General features: G+C 38.3%; 1 protein-coding gene across 2 annotated transcripts in view; it reads left to right on the forward strand.

Moving 5' to 3' along the window:
• Nucleotides 1–20,751, forward strand: part of Nup107 (nucleoporin 107) — a 35,385-nt gene that overhangs the window by 13,610 nt on the left and 1,024 nt on the right. For both annotated transcript variants that reach the window (XM_069988367.1, XM_069988376.1), the window contains exons 9-27: nt 886–957; nt 2,135–2,223; nt 4,133–4,211; nt 5,296–5,409; nt 6,389–6,479; nt 6,620–6,696; nt 8,442–8,501; nt 9,497–9,642; nt 9,761–9,809; nt 12,133–12,202; nt 12,990–13,108; nt 14,002–14,040; nt 14,808–14,958; nt 15,454–15,566; nt 16,837–16,939; nt 17,770–17,930; nt 18,806–18,931; nt 19,658–19,771; nt 20,525–20,692. In XM_069988367.1, coding sequence (XP_069844468.1) covers nt 886–957; nt 2,135–2,223; nt 4,133–4,211; nt 5,296–5,409; nt 6,389–6,479; nt 6,620–6,696; nt 8,442–8,501; nt 9,497–9,642; nt 9,761–9,809; nt 12,133–12,202; nt 12,990–13,108; nt 14,002–14,040; nt 14,808–14,958; nt 15,454–15,566; nt 16,837–16,939; nt 17,770–17,930; nt 18,806–18,931; nt 19,658–19,771; nt 20,525–20,692 — 1,941 coding nt within the window. The remainder of the gene's footprint in view (nt 1–885; nt 958–2,134; nt 2,224–4,132; nt 4,212–5,295; nt 5,410–6,388; nt 6,480–6,619; nt 6,697–8,441; nt 8,502–9,496; nt 9,643–9,760; nt 9,810–12,132; nt 12,203–12,989; nt 13,109–14,001; nt 14,041–14,807; nt 14,959–15,453; nt 15,567–16,836; nt 16,940–17,769; nt 17,931–18,805; nt 18,932–19,657; nt 19,772–20,524; nt 20,693–20,751) is intronic.

Consider the following 20,751-nt stretch of genomic DNA (forward strand, 5'->3'; position numbering starts at 1 on the left):
TATTAGTTGTACAAGGAGGGTTTCATTGTGACATTTGTATACATGTGAACTCCATCCAGATCAAACTTACCCCCTCTATCACTCTCCTCATTTCACTTCTTAAAACAACTTCAACAAGTTTCATTGTTCTATTTTTATACAAGAAAATAAGCCACAAAAACCAAATAAGGTATATTATAGTTTTGGGGGGTTCCCACTTATTTGGTGTTTATTTTTTCTCTAAAACGTCATCTCTGGGGAAATAACATTTTTTAAAATAATTTTTTATTGAGATTAAGTGATTACATAAATTTCACAAATTTCACAGTATTATGAGGTAGTGATACTTAAAGTCAAATACATTTTATCCTTTACAAGGCAAATTGTCATTATCATGGTCTATAATATTTGTGAATTCTATGAGCTTTGACAACACAGCTGTTTCTTCCACATCAGGTGATACATAAATTTTTTTCCTTTTGGTTAGTGTAAGCTGTTCCCTCTTTCCCTCTTATTCCCTCTGTCCTGTCACTGCCCTTGAGTTGCTTGGTTTGTTTTCATCAATGTCCAGTGCAGCTGATTGGCCCCTCTGTTGTATATTTTCCCGTTTCCCTCTGATTCAGTGTCTTCTTCCTCCTAGCTTCCCTCAGATGTACACATAGAAATAGCAGTTTTTTTAATCCAAGTATAACAAATTGCCAGTTAATAATAATAAAATCAAATCGGAACAGCTTCAAATTATGGTAAAAGCTTGAGTTTTATTTTAAAATGTTTCCAAGGATAAATATACATATTTGCTATGTATTTATGCATAAATAAATATACTTCAAATTAGCTTTTCCCTTTCTGCTGAAATAACATTCTTGGATCTTTTTTCCTTCTCTCCTTCCTTTAAATTTACAACAGGCTATTAACGCCAGTGAGAAAACAGTTGTGGAAGCCTTGTTTCAGAGAGATTCCCTTGTGCGACAAAGTCAGGTATTACTAAATGTTTTACTGTTTTGTAAGAAACATGGAGAAAGGGTGAATAGCATAAAAGTACTGAAGACAATTTAATTTAAAACTTTTTCTGGGGACTGGGAAGGTAGCTCAGTGGTAGAGTGCTTGCCTTGCATGCCCGAGGCCCGGGGTTGGATTCCTCAGCCACATAAACAAAAAGAAAAATGCCGTAAGTGGCGCTGTGGCTCAAGTGATATAGAGTGCTAGCCTTGAGCTGAAGAGCTGAGGGACAGCGCTCAGGCCCAGAGTTCAGGCCCCACGACCGGACCCAAAAAAAAAAAACTGTTTCTGGAAGTGGCACTGTGGCTCAAGTGGTAGAGCACTCACCTTGAGCTGAAGAGCTCAGGGACAGCTCCCAGGCCCAGAGTTCAATCCCCATGACTACCAAAAAAAATATACGTATATAATAAAAGTTTTTCTGTCTAGCTGGTGTTTTCATTTGTAATTAAAAGGAATTTGGAATCCTGTTGGGTTTTTTTTTTCTTTGCTTTTGTTTCGTTTTGTTATAAATAACGGTTCTAGTATTTCTAGAACTATTTCTAGAACAACTGCATTATTTCTGTAGAAAATTTTATTCTTTTTCCATAATATTTACTTGTCTTAAAAAGTAAAAATAGTGGTTGGAAAAACTGTTACTTGCATTTTTGTAATCAAACGTATGTGTGTGTGCGCGCAAGAACTGGGGCTTGAACTCTTTTTTGTTGTTGTTGTTGTTGGTCTTGGGGCTTGAACTCTGGGCCTGAGTGCTGTCCCTCAGCTCTTCAGCTCAAGGCGAGCGCTCTACCACTTGAGCTACAATGCCACTTCCGGTTTTCTGGTGGTTTATTGGAGATAAGAGTTTTGCAGACTTTCCTGCCCAGGCTGGCTTTGAACCACAATCCTCAGATCTCAGCTTCCTGAGTAGCTAGGATTACAGCTAGGATTACACCAGCGCCTGGCTGGGGCTTGAAGTCTTGCTTAGCTTTTTCACTTAATGCTGTCACTCTACCACTTGAGCCATACCTCCACTTCCATACATTTGCTGGTTAATTAGAGCTAAGAGTCTCTCAGATTTGTCTGCCTGGGTTGGCTTTGAACCATGATTCTCAGATTTCAATCTTCTGTGTAAAACACACATAGATTTTATAGTAATTCTAATCTTTTTCTTTTTTCCTAGCTGGTGGTGGATTGGTTGGAGAGTATTGCCAAAGATGAAATTGGAGATTTTTCTGATAATATTGAATTTTATGCAAAATCAGTATATTGGTATGTGACTAGCTTTTATTCTTCAATCCATTTAATATTTATTCATTTATTCAATATAATGCTTTTACTTTGTTCAGTTTTGAGCAAATGAAGCTCTACCTTTTATTTATAATTATTTAGGAGAGATAAATAGCAAATAAATGTATCCTTCTGTAATTAAGAGCTTTGCAAAGAATATGAACTAGAATTAATGAGTAGAGGATGACAGTCCTATTTTTATTAGAAGCAATGGTCAGGAAGAGTGTGTAAAGTAACAAATAGAAGCATTTTTTTTTGTTTTGTTTTGTTTTTGTCAGTCATGGGGCATGAACTCAGGGCCCGGGTGCTGTCCCTAAGCTCCTCTCAAGGTTAGAGCTCTACCACTTCAAACCAGAGCTCTGTTTGCTATTTTCTGTTGGCTAATTGGAGATAAATGTCTCAAGTACTTTCCTAACTAGGCTGGCTTTGAACTACAATCCTCAGATCTCAGTATCCTGAGTAGCTAGGATTACAGGCATGAGCCACCAGCACTGAACTTGTGTTTGGTTTGTTGTTCTTGTTGTTTTGGTTTTTGTTTCTTGGTCGGTAGTGGTCGTGGAGCTTGAACTTGGCTTGGGTGCTGTCCCTGAACTCTTCAGGTCAAGGCAAGCACTCTATACCACTTGAGCCACAGTGCCATTCCAGTTTTCTGGTGGTTTATTGGAGATAAGAGTCTCATGAACAGTGATCCTCAAATCTCAGCCTCTTGAGTAGCTAGGATTACAGGTGTGAGCCACCGGCAACTGCTTGTGTTTGTTTTTGAGATAGGGAATCTTGAGAACTTTCCCTAGATTGTCCTCAAACTTAAGATCTTCCTTCCTTCATCTGTAGGAGGCTTTTAAGAAAAAAGGAGACCAGGTGCCAGTTGCTCATGCCTATAGTCCTAGCTACTCGGGAGGCAGTCCTAAATGTACACATAGAAAGAGAACTTTGTGCTGGGCACTGGTGGCTCACGCCTGTAATCCTAGCTACTCAGGAGGCTGAGATCTGAGGATCACTGTTCAAAGCCAGACTGGGCAGGAAAGTCCATGAGATTCTTACCTCCAATAAACCACCAGAAAACTGGAATGGCACTGTGGCTTAAGTGGTAGAGTGCTTGCCTTGAACTGAAGAGCTGAGGGACAGCACTCAGGCCCAGAGTTCAAGGCCCATGACTGACGAGAAGGGAGGGAGGGAGGGAAGGAAGGAAGGAAGGAAGGAAGGAAGGAAGGAAGGAAGGAAGGAAGGAAGGAAGGAAGGAAGGAAGGAGAACTTTGTAACTCAAGGATAAGTAAATATTTCTTAGGAAATAACAATAACCACGGAAAAAATCAAAATCAAAAATCAAAATTGAAAACTCCTATGAAAAGACATCGTTAATAAAACAGTTGGAGCCAGCCACAGACTGATAGAAACATAGAGAACGTATAGTTTATAAAGACCTACAGCTTCATAATAGAAAGATAGCCCAATTTAAAAAAAAAAAAAGAGCAGGTTTAATAGGTGAATGACATGAAAGAAATCATTTAAAAGACATGAGGGCTGGGGAAGTGGCTCAGTGGTAGAGCGCTTGCCTCTCATACATGAGGCCTGGGTTTGATTCCTCAGCACCACATAAGCAGAAAAGGCTGGAAGTGGCGCTATGGCTTTACTGGTAGAGCGCTCACCTTGAGCTGAAGAGCTGAGGGACATGCCCCATGACTTGCAAAAAAAAAACAAAACATGAAAAAATCATTTAGCCTCATTAGGTAGGTACATTATGATGACTATATTAAAATTCTTTTTCTTGCTTTTTTTCCCTATGTTTGTTGTGTTTAGCTTTTTCTGTTTTGTTTTTTGTTTGTTTGTTTATTTTTTCTTTGGATAGGTCTATTTAAATAGCCCCTTTAAAAATTGGCATTTTTTCTTTCAGGGAAAATACTCTCCATACCTTAAAACAACGACAGCTGCCTTCTTATATAGGAAGTGTTCGTCCTCTCGTCACTGAATTAGTAAGTGTTCTTTGAAATGAAGTTTGGGTCTTTTTTTTTTGGTCAGTTGTGGGGTTTGAACTCTGGGCCTAGACGCTGTCCCTCAGCTCTTCAGCTCAAGGCGAGCACTCTACCACTTGAGCCACAGCTCCATTTCCAGTTTTTTGCTGGTGGCTAGCTGGAGATAAGAGTCTCATGGAAGGTGGAAGCTGGGTACCAGTGGCTCACGCCTATAATCCTAGCTACTCAGGAGGCTGAGATCTGAGGATCACTGTTCAAAGCCAGCCCATGCAGGAAAGTCCATGAGACTCTTATCTCCAATAAACCACTAGAAAACCAGAAGTGGTGCTGTAGCTCAAGCAGTAGAGTGCTCACCTTGAGCTGAAAAGCTAAGGGACAGCGCCCAGGCCCAGAGTTCAAGCCCCATGACTGGGGGAAAAAAGAGTCTCATGGACTTTCCTGCCTGGGCTGGCTTTGAACCATGATCCTCAGATCTCAGCCTCCTGAGTAGCTAGGATTACAGGCGTGAGCCACCAGTGCCTGGCTAGCTTGGGTCTTTTGAACAATGTGTTTTTGTTTTTTGTGGTGCTGGGGGCTTCCCCAGGACTTTGTGTATGTTAGATAAACTCTACTTTTGAGCTACATCCTCAGGCCCCTTTTTTACATTGTACTTGGCATTTATCTCTCTTCCCATATGTTGTCAAAAAACACCTCCTAGATTTACAAAACAGATTCTTTTAGTTCTTTTTTCCATGTTCATCCACAATCTAGACCTAATTCCATTTAGGTGCTCTGACAGTAAACCTCATGACCTTTTGGAGTAGGCTACTGGTACCCTTACTTGACCTAATATGCCATTGTGGAGAAGACTTAATAAAAGACTTATAAATGGGACAGCAGATAATTACATGACTATTTGGAATACATGTAACACTTTCATTCCCTAGAGTTATCATGTCATAATTTTAAATATGCCTAAGAATACAGATGGGGGTGTAGCATAGTGTGTTAGCATGCTTGTACTATTTCTTACATTTCACCAGTACTGCATAAACAAAAGATTTATAGTTAACAATGAGTTGGTTGTTTTGATTTTTTTTCACAGGATCCTGATGCTCCCATTAGACAGAAAATGCCACTTGATGATCTGGACAGAGAAGATGAAATTAGATTACTCAAATATCTTTTTACTCTAATCCGTGCTGGAATGACAGAAGAGGTGAATTATGCAGTACCTTGCTTGTCCCATTTCAAAAAGCCACAGACTCTTGAAGTTAGAAGACACCTTTGTGGCCACATAATACGCTTCTTCAGTGCAGCAATTCTGTTCACAATGTCATCAGTGAATATGTATAGTGATATTCATGTTTAGAGAGCAATGCCATAACTTGCACAACACTGATTATTAGAAAATCCATAAGTCAAACTTTGCATACTCTCCATGCATCCTCATTATTTCTGTGTGTGTGTGTGTGTGTGTGTGTGTGTGTGTGTGTGTGTGTGTGTGTGTGTGTGTGTGTGTACGTACGTGTGTGTACGTACGTGTGTGTACATACGTGTGTGTACGCTAAGTCCTGGATCTTGAATTTTGAACTCAGGGCCTGGAGGCTATCCCTGAGCTTTTTTTGTTAAAGTCTAGCATTCTACCACTTGAGCCATAGCTCCACTTCCAATTTTTTGGTTGTTAATTAGAATTAAGAGGCTCATGAGCTTTCCTGCTTGGGCTGGCTTTGAACTGTGATCCTCAGATCTCATTCTCCTGATTAGTTACAATTTCAGGCATGAGAATCGGCATCTGGCTTCTATTTTTTATTTTTAAGAGTTCACACTCAAATTTTCTTTATGGTCATATTGAACATAAGAAATTTGATCAGTAGACTAAGCACTCCCATGTCATTATAAGGCCTTTTTGAAATACTGTTATTATAAATCAAGGTTTATGAAGCCCATTTGTGTCTCATAGAATTAAATACCATTGGTTCTTATAGAACCTATGAGTAAACCCAAAATCAAAAAGAAAGGGAATTACTAAAAAAGTAAAAATAAAGTCAGAGACCACAGAAAGATAGCTTGGTAAAGTGGATTGCCATTGTTAATTGCCTACATCATTCTCTGTAACATTTGTGTCAAGTGAACTTGTTGAATATTGGCTATATAAATAACTGGTGATGTCACTAATTGTTCTTTCTTCTGTCAAGGCTCAACGGCTTTGTAAGCGTTGTGGTCAAGCATGGAGAGCTGCAACACTAGAAGGCTGGAAACTCTATCATGACCCTAATGTTAATGGAGGTATGTAATAGACTTTATTCTCCATATTATAAAGGTAGTTAGCTCTAAATGCCATTCTTTGTGAACTGTAACTTTCCTTTTTTTAGAAGTAATTGAAATAAGATCTCATTTTAAACCATAAATTCTTTACTGCTTTATAGGAACAGAGTTAGAAACTGTTGAAGGAAATCCATATAGACGCATTTGGAAAATTAGTTGTTGGAGAATGGCAGAAGAGGTAAGAAAAATAAAGTATTTATGAATACTGAATTTTTTTTTCCAGTTTTGGGGCTTGAACCCAGGGCCTGGGCACTGTCCCTGAGCTGCTTTTGCCCAAGGCTAGCATTCTACCCCTTGAGCAACAGCGCCACATCTGGCTTTTTCGGTTTATGTGGTACTGAGGAATTGAACCCAGGGCTTCATGCATGCTAGGCAAGCACTAAGCCACATTCCCAGCCCCTAATACTGAATTTTTACCCCAACTTAATTGAAAAGCCAGCTGAGCAGCTGCGAAATGTTTGGTGTGACATGAAACTACAGTTAGTTTTCAAAGAAGTTCTTGGAAAATTGAGGAATAGGCTTGGCTGCTTACCAAGTTATTCAGACACCAAGTACTAAAGAATTAAACATTGAAATAAGGCAAAAATATGAAGGAGGTACCAAATGATTCTAGAGAAAAAGCATCAGGCTAAAGCTTGAAACCAACTTTCAAGGGAAAACATCTGTGTTGAACTTTTATAAGTCATTAGAATTTGGGATGTTGGGATGAAAACGTGAGAGAGTTCTAGGTAAAATGAGTAAGTTGGGAAACTCTAGGAACAATAGTTCTACAAGCTTAGAATAGAAGGCTCATAAAAGGAAATATAGTCAGTTATGTCAGAATACAGTATTTGCATTCCTAAAATTCACTGCAACATGCAGAACAAAACTATCAGGGTTTGTGAGAAAATGGAGTGCAGAAAACAAAAACTTTCACCAGTAATACATTAAAAGGTAAGTCAATAATGTTAGCATACTTTTATATCTGTCAAATAGTTGAGTAAATACATAAATGATAGTACATTAAGTTTAGCACTTCAACTTGAAAAGACCTGGAATTTACTTATTATCAGAGTATGACAGACCCTTGAAATGTTTCAAGAAAAGTAGCATGGCAGTGAACAATAGAGATGAAAGGACTAATGGCTGAGAAAGTAATTATCAAAATTGCTGTAAACATTACACAACAATAAAGACCAAAGGCCTGGCCTTGGATAGTATTGATGAGGATGAGAAGGAAGGGAGCAGGAGGGTTAGAACTAGGGCGAAGTAGGCTAGTTAAGTGAGCCTCCTAAACTCTCTAGTTTGTATGACAAAAGCCTAGAAATGCCATTAACAGAACCCTAAAAGTTAAACGGAATATCTGCTGAATATAATTCTGCTTAGGAATCAGATGCAAGCCTTGTTTTGATGTTGTTCCTAGGGCAGTTTGAGTGAAGTATCAGATGCTTAAAAACCTCCTAGGAGAAAAACATCTGTACAAGTTCTACCTGGAATAAAATTAGATTATAAATGAACAAAACATCCATTGGATTTAGTTGTGGTTTCACCCTTTGTTTTAAATTTAAAAGTTTGACTCTTCCATAGATGTTGTTACTTCATTAGACTAAGAGATCCTTCATATTACTCCAGTGTATCTTTCAATAAAATAGAAACTATCAAGGGACTAGGTTCAATCTGGAAGAAACTACACAATTCCAGCTTATGAAGAAATAAGCATAATGGAAAATGGATGGGAAGGGAAGGAGAAGGGGAAACAAAGGAGGAGGCAACAATGCTTGATAAGAAATGTACTCATTACCTTGCCCAAATAATTGTAACCCCTCTGAACAGTATTTCACAATAAAATAAATAAATAAATAAAAATTAAAAAAATAAAACAAAGAAATAAGCATACTGAGATTAACCCATTACTTCATATATACTTACATTCATTTATTTCAGGAGCTATTTAATAGATATGAAAGAGCAATTTATGCAGCTTTAAGTGGGAACCTGAAGCAGGTATGCAATCTTCATTTTTTTATAGAATAAAGTAGATATTTAAGTTTTAATGAATTTTTAAATATTAAAAACCTACATCTTCTAGAAATAGCAAGCTAGAAATAATCATAAAATAGAAAAGTGACAAAATGCCTAGCTTGATGTATCCCATATTTGGCCAGTTTTGGTTTGGGAGGATTTTTAGGTTTTGATTACTTTGGTTTTGTTGTTTGTGTCTTGGAAGGTGGTGGGGTGGGCAGGGGTGAAGTAGCGTTTTGCTATGTAGCTCAGGCTGGTCTCAAAACTCTCAGTCCTGCCTCGGATTCCCCAGTGCTACCATATCCAGCTTTGTATATTTTAATGAGTGAAATCAGACTTGGCTTTCTAATTTAAAACGTCAGTATAATTGTGATATCCATTTATTAATAATTTCTAATACTCAAACTATATCCATAGATGGGCCAATAAGACACAGCGATTGCCTGGGTAGTCATATGTATCTTTCTTTCTCACAGTTTCCATTGTCATCTACATTTTTTTTTTTTTCTGTCTGTAGTAGGGCTTGAACTCTGGGCCTGGGCACTGTCCCTCAGTGCCCAGGCTCAAGGCGAGTGCTCTACTACTTGAGCCACAGCGCCACTTTTTGTTTTCTGGTGGTTAATTGGATATAAGAATCTCACAAACTTTTCTGCCTGGCCTGGCTTTGAACTGTGATTCTCAAATCTCAGCCTCCTGAGTAGCTAGGATTACAGGCATGAGCCACTGGCACCTGACTGCCCTCTACTTTTTATAACTATTTTGAGGAATACTATATTAATTGAAATATTCAAAATTGATGCTGTTGTAAATTCGATATGGAAAAGAAAAACTTAGTTCAAACTTCCTAGAGGCCTAGTTGGAGAATAAAAATGGAATATTCTAAAGTGGCTTTACAATACATATGAATGGGTACAGTTGCTTTTCTTTTCCTTTTTGTTGAAAATGTCTGTCTTGTTTCTGTTGGGGAATGGGAATAGCTTCTTCCTGTCTGTGACACCTGGGAAGACACAGTCTGGGCATACTTCCGGGTGATGGTGGACAGTCTGGTGGAACAGGAGATCCGGACGTCAGTAATGACTCTGGAGGAAACTGAAGAACTTCCTAGGGAATATTTAGAAGCAAAGTGAGTGTGTTGGTGTGATTTTGGTTACAATGATTTATAGTATACTCTTTGAAGTTTGTATTACCTCCCTTTCATATTATTGACATTATTCTATCTCTCCTGATTTTCTCTTTTGAAGTTGGACCTTAGAAAAAGTTTTTGAAGAACTTCAAGCTACAGATAAAACGGTAAATGTTAGCACCTGTGGAATATGAAATAAATGATATTAACTTACTGTAAATGCTGTTACTGCTGTGTGGGATAGCTGAAAGGAAAAATGATAAGGAGTTTTGTTGCCAATTACTAAAGTAAGAGAAATTCTTTAAAAGAAAAAATTATGTATATGAGCTGTGATTTGTTTTATTTAATCCAAAGGATTAAATAAAATAATTAAGTAAAACAGTATTCCTAAAAATTATTTAAATAAAGCAATGCTGTATTATTTTTAACAATAAAAATCAAGCAAAGTTATATCTGTAAAACCTATGTAACTTCCCACCAAGTCCCTTGAAAGTTACTTGGCTAAGATGACAAAACATCCTGACATATTCTTTCATATTTTTCTACTTGATCTTTCAAATAAATATAAGTAATAGAACTATCTTAATGTAGTATTCGGGGATTTTCTTATTTTTTGTATCACATTACAACCTGATTGTTTTCATTAATGATAATCTGTCTGACTTAGATGCTCTATATTAACATTCTTTTTAATAGATTAAGTAATGTTGTATACAGTAGAGTGTACTTTTTTTTTTTGTCAGTTGTGGAGCCTGAACTCCGGGCCTGGTCCCTGTTCCTAAGTTCTTCTTCAGCTCAAGGCTAGCTAGTGCTCTACCACCTGAGCCACAGTGCCACTTCTGGCTTTTTCTGCTTATGTGGTGCTAAGGAATTGAACCCAGGGCCTCATGCATGTGAGGCAAGCAGTCTACCACTGAGCCACCTTCCTAGCCCTGGAAAGAAAAATTTTAAAAGAACAATAGTTAGGGATACTTGCCTTAGTAAAGATGCCACAGACCATTATAAAACTGGTATGGAATAAATAGACAGTGGAATACAAAGTTCAAACTAGAACCAAGCGTATATGAAAACCTAATAGATGTCAAAGGAAATAATAAAATTATTTAAGATAAATGATCCTACTGCAGATCACTTTCCATCTGGAAGAAAAACAGAGTCCTAACTAAATCTCAGACAGAAAACAGTTTTTTAATATAAAATAATTACTGAAAATTGACTACTAAGTAAAAATGAAATATATTTTATCTCTGATAACTTATTTTGTTTCAAAAGCTTATTTTGTTTCAGTAACATTTTGTGGAGATGGAGGTGTGACTCAAGTGGTAAAATGCCATCTTTGAGTACACCAGCCTTAAGCTTAGAGTTCAAGCTTCAGGACAGGTTTTGTGCTGGTATGGACCTTGAACTCAAGGCCTGGGTGCTATCCCTGAGCTATTTTTGCTCAAAGCTAGTGCTCTACATCTTGAGCAACCACTTTACTGCCAGGTGTTTGGTGGTTAATTGGAGATGAGTCTCATGGATTTTCCTGCTCAAGCTGGCTTCAAACCATGATTATAAGATCTCAGTCTTGTGTGTGTAGTCTAGGACTGTAGGATTGAGTCAGCAGCATGCGTACACGTACACGCGTGTGCGCACACACAGCTACGTTTGAGGGTTTTTTTGGTCAGTTGTAGGGCTTGAACTCAGCGCCTGGACACTGTCCCTGAATTCTTGCTCAAAGCTAGCACTCTACCCCTTTGAGCCACAGTTCCATGTCTGGCTTTTGAGTGGCTAATTAGAAATAGAGTCTTACAGGGACTTTTCTGCTCGGGCTGGCTTTGAACCATGATCTTCTTAGCCTCCTGAGTAGGATTACAGGCATTAGCCACCAGTGCCTGGCTTAAAAATGTTGTTTTCTTTTAAAATATAATAAATCAGATATTGCTTTGCTTTTCTGGTATGTCAAAGTAAACAAAAATAAAAAACTGTAAAGAATTACATTATTAAAGCTGGGTGCCGGTGGCTCATGCCTGTAATCTAGCTACTCACTCAGGAGGCTGAGATCCGAGGATCACGGTTCAAAGCCAGCCCAGGCAGGAAAGTCCGTGAGACTCTTATCTCCAATAAACCACTAGAAAACTGGAAGTAGCGCTGTGGCTCAAACAGCAAAGTGCTCACCTTGAGCTGAAGAGCGCAGGGACAGTGACCAAGCCCAGAGTTCAAGCCCCACAACCGACCAAAAAAAAAAGAATTATATTGTTTAATAACATTTCATAGAGATTAAGTTGTTATAGTTTTCTACTTTCAAAGATACTGTTTGTAAGCCCATAAATACGTTCCAGTGGCTGTATCCTCACCTTGTTTGTGCTTTGTTTTGTTTTGGTCTTTCTGAGGCCATATATTTTCACTTTCTATGTGTTCCTCCAAGAGTTTGACATTTTTAATGTAGCAATGAGAACATTCTAGTATGGCTACTGAAAGACTTACTAAAAACATAATATTATTTTTCAGAGAGTCCTAGAAGAAAATCAAGAACATTATCATATAGTTCAGAAATACCTTATCCTGGGAGATATTGATGGTAAGATATTATTTTACCTTTCTCTGAGTTCTTTTTTTTTTTTTTGGTTGGCTGTGGGGTTTGAAATCAGGGCCTGGGTGCTATCCTTGAACTTTTTTTGCTTAAGGATAGCTCTGTACCAATTTGAGCCACAGTACTATTTCCAGTTTTCAGGTGGTTAGTCCTCAGAGCTCAGCCTCCTGAGTAGCTAGAGTTATGGGCATGAGCCACCAGCACCCAGCAAGTTCTTCATTTTTTTAATAGTAATTTTTGTGAAAGTTATCCAAACAATACATATGACTCAATCTTTGTTTAACTGAAGCCTCTCACTTGCTAGGCAGCTAATCTAACACTTGAGCCATTCTTTTTTATTTTAGTTATTTTTCAGAAAAGGTCTCTTGTTTTTGCCCATACCAGCTTAGAATTCTGTGCTCCCATTTAAATCTTCAGCATAGCTGGGGTTGCACACATGAACACCTGGCTTGTTTGTTGAGATAGAGTCTCTCCAACTTGCTTTCTAGGCTGGTCTCAACCTAAATCTTCCTAATCTCCTCCTCTTAAGTAGCTGAAGTTATAGTTATACATCCCTGTGGTAGGCCTAGCTACATCTTTTGATCTTGTCCTTGAATGCCACAGTTTGTTTATTGTAAACTAAAGTCTGAATTTAACCCAGAGTGTTTAAGTGGAAGTAGAGAGCTGTGTGATGGCTATTAACAATGAAATGAGACAGCGATTGTTAGCACTATGAAGGTGAAGTAAATGTCTAATTTTATTCTTTTTGTTGAATCTTTCCTTTGATGGCTTGTAGGTTTGATGGATGAGTTTAGCAAATGGCTTTCCAAAACCAGAAGCAATCTACCTGGACACCTTCTTCGCTTCATGACTCACCTCATTTTATTTTTCCGCACACTGGGACTGCAGACCAAAGTAAATAAAAACAGCTAGCTCGTCTTTCTCCGGTTGATGCTATAGGGTTGTCTTCAGGGAAACACATCACTTTCCCCTAGTGATGATAAGGGTTCACGAGTCTCCTGGATAGACTCACATGTCACCTGATCATGACTCACTGGCAGTGGCCCTGCAGGGGTCCAATCTATAGCCACAGAATAACGTGGTTGCCTGATGAGTAGAGCTTTATTCTTGTGAGTATCCAGCCTTAATTAAACCAAATTAACATCTGGGTTAAATTTCAAATCTTTCTCTTTTTTTTTTTTTTGTCAGTCGTGGTGGGGCCTGAACGCTGGGCCTGGGCTCTGTTCCTCAGCTCTTCAGCTCAAGGCTAGTGCTCTTCCACTTGAGCCATGGCACCACTTCCGGCTTTTTATGTTTATGTGGTGCTAAGGAACCAAACCCAGGGCCTGAGGCATACAAGGCAAGCACTCTACCACTGAGCCACCTTCCCAGGCCCTCTTTTTTTTTTTTTCCTCTCTTAACATATCTGATAAGATTTTGGTAAAAGTATGAGTAAGAGCAGAATGATACACTAATTGAAAGCTTGAGCTTTGGAGTAAGAATCTTGAGTTCAAATTCTTACTCAGCAAGTTCTAGCTGTATAATTCTGGGCACATAAAACCTCCCAGCGTATTTGTTTTTCTTTAGTAAAATGTTAAAAGTTACAGTGACTACTCACAGAGTTAGGATAAGATAAAAACCAAGGCCTAAGTGCTGAGCTTGCCCAACACTTAGCTGGTATGTCATTGCTCAGTGTCAACCATTAACATTCATAGATAATTTAAAAGCAGAAATTTTATTAGAAATTGTATTAATGACACATAAACATAGCTAAGTTTTTAATTGAACTATATCTTTTTTTTCCAAAGGAAGAAGTTTCCATTGAAGTTTTAAAGACATATATACAGGTAAGCTTTAAGAATCTACAACTTGGCCTGGCACCGGTGGTTCACGCCTGTAATCCTAGCTACTGAGAATTTCTGTTCAAAGCCAGCCCAGGCAGGAAACTCCATGAAACTCTTATCTCCAATAAACCACCAGAAAACTGGAAGTGGCGCTGTAGCTCAAGTAGTAGAGCACTTGCCATGAGCTGAAGAGCTTAGGCACAGTACCCAGGCCCAGAGTTCAAGCCCCATGACCGACAAAAAAAAAAAGAATTTACAACTTTAATTCTCTTTTTATATTTTAATTTTCAAAAACAGAAATGCTATAAAAACAAAAATCAGAATACTGGTAGGCACTGGTGGCTCATGCTGTAATCCTAGCTACTCACTCAGGAGGCTGAGGATCATAGTTCGAAGCCAGCCTTGGCAAGAAAGTCCGTGAGACTCTTTTATCTCAGATTAATCACCAAAAGGTCAAAAATTGAGCTTTGGCTGAAGTGGTAGAGAGCTAGTCTTGAACACAAAAACTAAGGGACAGTGCCCAGGACCACACCACAAAATATAATCAGAATGCTAAATTTTAATACCCGATGACAGGAAAGTCATCAGCATTCATAAGAGATCTTTAGGTATGCTAACCATACTTGTAGAATTTAAAATTGTTTTGATTACCAGCATCCGCATTGTTTGAATTTTTCTAAATATAATTTAAATTTTAAAGTAACTTTTTTAAAGCACTGCTGATCTTCAAACATTATATACATACTTTGATCTTTTCTATTTTTTCTTAGCTTTTAGTAAATGAAAAGCACACAAATCTAATAGCATTTTATACCTGCCATTTGCCTCAAGACCTTGCTGTTGCCCAGTATGCATTATTCTTGGAAGGTGTTACAGAGTATGAACAGCGCCACCATTGCCTGGAGCTGGCAAAGGAAGCAGGTAAAAGTGATGATGAACTTCATCTGGTGGCCTTTTGTTTTTAGGTAGTGCATGTTAATTGTACAGAATAGTGGGTTTCAGTATATTTATACATGTGTATAGGAACTTTAACCAGGGGTCAATGTTTATTTTGTCTCTGACATTTGTCCTTTTAGTATTGAATCTTGAGAGTGGGGAAAAGAATAAAAATTTCAGTGAGGCTCTATATGGGCAATAAATAACTTACACTAACTCATATGCAAAGTATTTTTAGTTTTGGCATTTTCTGTTATAATGTCTTTCAGATTTTAGATACTGCATTTTTAAATAATTATTGTTCTGGGGATGGGAGTATAGTGTAGCTCAATGAAAGAGTGATCCCATAGCTGGGTTGGATCTCCAGCATTGTAAAAACAAAAACAAAAAAAAGAATTTTTTACAAATCACCAAATTAATTCTATTTAGGGAATATTAGTATTAATCACTACTTTTTTAGCATTTCAAAATTTTTTTTAGATTTGGATGTTGCAACAATAACGAAAACAGTAGTTGAGAATATTCGAAAAAAAGACAATGGTGAATTTAGTCATCATGACCTGGCCCCAGCCCTAGATACTGGCACTACTGAGGTAATTTCAGGGCACAGGGGGGAGGTGAAGGTGGGAGTAAAGGTGTTATGTAACTTTTTTTTTTTTTTCCCCTGATCCTGGGGCTTGGACTCAGGGCCTTAGGACCCTCTTTGTGCTCAAGGCTAGCACTCTACCACTTGAGCCATAGCACTACTTCTAGCTTTTTTGAGTAGTTTATTGGAGATAAGAGTCTCGTGGGGACTTTTCTGCCCAGGCTGGCTTCAAATTGTGATCCTCAGATCTCAGCCTCCTGAGTAGCTAGGATTACAGGTGTGAGCCACCAGTGCCCTGCTGTGTTATGTAACTTTTTAATAATCCTTCATTCTTTGATGCATTTCTACTTTAAAATATAGTTGTTTCTTAAACTTTTTTCCTCCTATCTCAGAAAGACTTTTTCTTTTTTTTTGAATTATATTTTATTATTTTTAAGTAATTGTACAAAGGGGAGTTACCATTCAACATATCACTTTATGAGCACAACACATCTTGATCAGTGTCACCCCTTTCATCATTCTCTCATATCCTTCCCACGCCTATCCATCAAGAATCTTTTGCTTAAAAAAAAGCCAGGCGCTGGTTGCTCACACCTGGAATCCTAGCTACTCAGGAGGTTGAGATCTGAGGATCGAGGTTCAAAGCCAGCCTGGACAAGAAAGTCTATGAGGGGGCTGGGAAGGTGGCTCAGTGGTAGAGCACTTGCCTTGCATGCTCGAGGTCCTGGGTTCGATTCCTCAGCAACACATAAGAAAAAAGCCAGAAGTGGCGCTGTGGCTCAAGTGGTAGAGTGCTAGCCTTGAGCTGAAGAGCTGAGGGACAGCGCCCAGGCCCAGAGTTCAGGCCCCACGACCGGACCCAAAAAAAGAAAAAAGAAAGTCTGTGAGACTCTTATCTCTGACAGCGCCCAGGCCCAGAGTTCAGTCCCCACAACTGTAACCACCCCCCCCCCCCCCCCCGCAAAAGAAAAAGAAAGAAAAAACACTAAGAGACAGTGCCAAGGACTGGCAGCAAAAAAAAAAACAAAAAAAAACCACATGGTTACAATGAGGGGAGGGCATGTGATATATAGTTCCAAATTCATAGACCTAGTGGGTTTTTCTATGATTTAGTAAAGAGCTATTAATAGGAAAATAAACTAAAGTTAAATTCTTTGATAATTCTATCAACTTGAATGAAAATGTTGTTCACTAGAAGTACAAATATAAGTACTACTGATTTACCAAACATGGAGAATAACAAAACTGATGTTTCTTTTATCTCCATAAATGGCTAGGAGGATCGGTTGAAGATTGATGTAATTGACTGGTTGGTATTTGACCCTGCACAGAGGGCTGAAGCACTGAAACAAGGCAATGCCATAATGAGAAAATTCTTAGGTATGCTCCAATTTTATATGCTTTGTTCAGGTCTATATGTTTTAATTTTTTCAAAATCTTGGTCTTCCTCCAGGGTGGAGAAAACCAGCATGTCTTATATATCAAATATACCATTATTAAACAGTTTTTTTGTTTTTTTTTTGTTTTTTTTTTTTTGGTCCGGTGGTGGGCCTGAACTCTGGGCCTGGGCGCTGTCCCTCAGCTCTTCAGCTCAAGGCTAGCACTCTACCACTTGAGCCACAGCGCCACTTCTGGCTTTTTTCTTTTCTGCTTATGTGGTGCTGAGGAATCGAACTCAGGGCCTCATGCATGCAAGGCAAGCGCTCTACCACTGAGCCACCTTCTCAGCCCTATTAAACAGTTTTAACAGTGAATTTTCCTCATTATTATCAATTTTGCATATGTCATAGATAACAGACTTTGAAACACATAGTTGCTTTTTTTTTTGGTACTGGTCCTTGGACTTGAACTCAAAGCCTGGGCACTGTCCTTGAGTGTTTGGTCTTTTTGGTAGCAAATTGGAGATAAGAGGCACACAGACTTTCCTGCTGTGGCTAGTTTTGAACTGCAAGCCCCAGAAATCAGCCTCCTGAGTAGCTAGGATTACAGGCATGAGCCATACAGTGCCCAGCATACTTGCTTTGTTAAGACATAGAAGTACATGAAAGTCAAGTGATTTAATGTGTGACACTGAGATGAGGAAAGAGCCAGCTCAAGAGATAGATCACAAGGCCATGGGACCTGAAATGTAAAAGTTACAAGCCAGTGATTTCACCCCTGGCTTCATCATGGGAGCCCTTGCATATTAAAAATGTATATCCTCTTCACAGCATCAAAAAAGCATGAAGCTGCCAAAGAAGTATTTGTGAAAATTCCTCAGGATTCCATAGCAGAAATCTATAATCAGTGGGAGGAACAAGGAATGGAAAGTCCACTTCCTGCTGAAGATGATAATGCTATCAGAGAACATTTGTGCATTAGAGCTTATTTGGTGAGATTGCAAAGAAAACCACAGTCTTCATGGTGACTTTTCTGACTCTCAGGCTTCAGACCTTTTTCAGAGGTGGTGATTGGTTCGTTTCACCTCCTTTGAGATTACAGTGCTAACTGACCCACAGGGGAAATGAAATCCTGACCTGTCTTCACTAGCATGATTTTTCCATTGATTGCTAACCACCCAAGATTAGAACAAGGTGTATGATACCTGAAACTTATGTTTTTTTTAAGATTCTATGAACGTTTGCCTCAACTTTAATAATTTTGCTTTTGGCATTATCTGAGAAAAACATGATATTCTACATATGTTAGGACATAAGTAACAGGAAAATTTATTCACCAAATAATCCAGTGATTGCAGTAGGCTAATAACTAGTCTGGATTTGTGGATAGCATTTTATGTTTGCTACTAAATGTTAATAGACGAGGTGGGTGACATGGATTAAATAGTAGAGTACCTTTCTAGCAAGTACAAAGCCCTGAGTTCAAAACTAGTACTGCCAAAAAATAAGTAAATAAATAAATTATAAAAATAAAAGCTAATAGGCTAATAGACATGATAGATAAGATGGGTAAGTGTGCTTACTTTACAGAATGATAAATGGCAGTAAGATATTCATTATCCAGGTGCAGGAATAGGAACATATGTCAGGAAATAGTACAGTATATGTACTTTACTGGTATTTGTCATCTCATAAAGCATTTGCATATTTAGAGAGAGAATATGTGTGTGTGTGTGTGTGTGTGTGTGTAAAATAAATATTGACTAGTTTGGGTATGTGATTACAAAATTATTTCTAAGAACAAAACCTTTTAAGAAGCTTGGTGACTGCAGTAAAAATTAAAAGTTTTGTTAATTTCATTTTTTAGGAAGCCCATGAAACCTTTAATGAGTGGTTTAAGCATATGAACTCAGCTCCACAAAAACCTACTGTGATTTCTCAACCAAGTTTTACTGAGAAAGTGGCTTTTGAACACAAAGAAAAGAAATATGAAGTAAGTTGAATATGGATCTGAGATTATTTTACATTAAAAATGTATACTAGAATTTACAGAGGTCATTTTTACAGATGATATACTCCATTTATAACAGCAGTCTTCCTATTAATGTTCTACTTTAAAAAAAAAAAAGCCAACTGCCTAATTACCTCTCTGAGGATGATGCTAGCATTCATTTACAAAATTAACATTTTAGTATTTGTAATGCTGTTTACTGTAATTTTTGATATTTGACTTATTAAAGCATTTAGAATGATGTTCTATGTGTATATTCTTCAGGCTTCCCTTTTTGGACCAAAAACACAAACCAATAGGGACAGGAAACTAAATTGGATGCCCTGTCCACTGCTAGAACTATAGATTAATTATCTCAAGTCTCCACTTCTTTTTTTTTTTTTTTTTTTTTTTTGGTCGGTCATGGGGCTTGAACTCTGGGCCTGGGCACTGTCCCTCAGCTCTTCAGCTCAAGGCGAGCGCTCTACTACTTAAGCTACAGTGCCACTTCCGGTTTTCTGGTGGTTTATTGGAGATAGGAGTCTCGCGGTCTTTCCTGCCCGGTCTGGCTTTGAACCGCGATCCTCAGATCTCAGCCTCCTGAGTAGCTAGGATTACAGGCGTGAGCCACCAGCGCCCGGCTACACTTCTTAATCTTAAAGTTCAGGATGTGTTAAATATATAATATTTATTTGTGTTCATTATTTCTGCCTTATGTTCTTTTTGCAGATGGATTATGGTATTTGGAAAGGGCACTTGGATGCCCTGACTGCTGATGTGAAAGAGAAAATGTACAACGTCTTGCTGTTTGTTGATGGAGGGTGGATGGTAGATGTCAGAGAGGTAAACTATGTGTGACCTGCAGAACATTTTAAGTAGCCTGAGAAAAGGCTAGGCTTCTTTTCCTTTTCTTTTCCCTTTCTTCCCCTCCTTTTTTGTGTGTTTTGGGGCAGGGATGTGGGGATAATGAGGCTTCAACTCAGGTTTCACACTGTCTCCTAGCTTCTGTTTAAGGCTGGTGTGCTACCACTTGATCCACACCTCCACTTTCTGCTTATCACTGGTTAATTTTAGTTAAAGCTTTCACAAACTCTTTCTGCTCAAGCTGGCTTTGAACTGCAATCTCAGATCTCAGGCTCTTGAGGCTTTGTTTTATTTTTAATAAGGATGATAAGCTTTAGAAATATGCTTTAGCTTCTACCTCTTCTGGTTTTAATCCAATATAGTAATCCCTCAGCATCCATGGGGAATTGATTCTAGGACCCCGTGGATATCAAATTTCTATATATGGTTCCACATATACTATAACCTAATAGTCTCATTCAACCTATCCACATCCTGTAGTATCCTTTAAATCTTCCAGATTACCTATAATACCTGATGAAAATGCTACATAAATAGTTGAAACATTCTTGTTTAGGGAATAATGAAAAGAGTGAAAAGTCTGCACATGTTTAGTGCAGATGCAACTTTCCTCCAACATTTTCTGTCTCTGCTAAATTAAATCAGCAGATTCAGAATGTATAGTAATTTAGGGATTACTGTTTGTAAGGGTATTTAGCTTAACATTGTTAAGATGAGTACTTGATATTTTAGGATGCTGAAGAAGACCATGAGAGAACACATCAGATGGTTTTACTAAGGAAACTTTGTCTACCAATGATGTGTTTTCTGCTGCACACCATATTGCATAGCACTGGTCAGTATCAGGAGTGCCTGCAGTTAGCAGATATGGTGTCCTCCGAGCGTCACAAACTCTATCTGGTAAGTTCTACAGCATTTTCATTTGTATATTATCCTGATTTGGCTTGCTCTGTGATAAT

Source organism: Dipodomys merriami, unplaced genomic scaffold (assembly GCF_024711535.1).
Source record: "Dipodomys merriami isolate MVZ:Mamm:240054 unplaced genomic scaffold, mDipMer1.0.p SCAF_10, whole genome shotgun sequence".
Lineage (NCBI taxonomy): Eukaryota > Metazoa > Chordata > Mammalia > Rodentia > Heteromyidae > Dipodomys > Dipodomys merriami.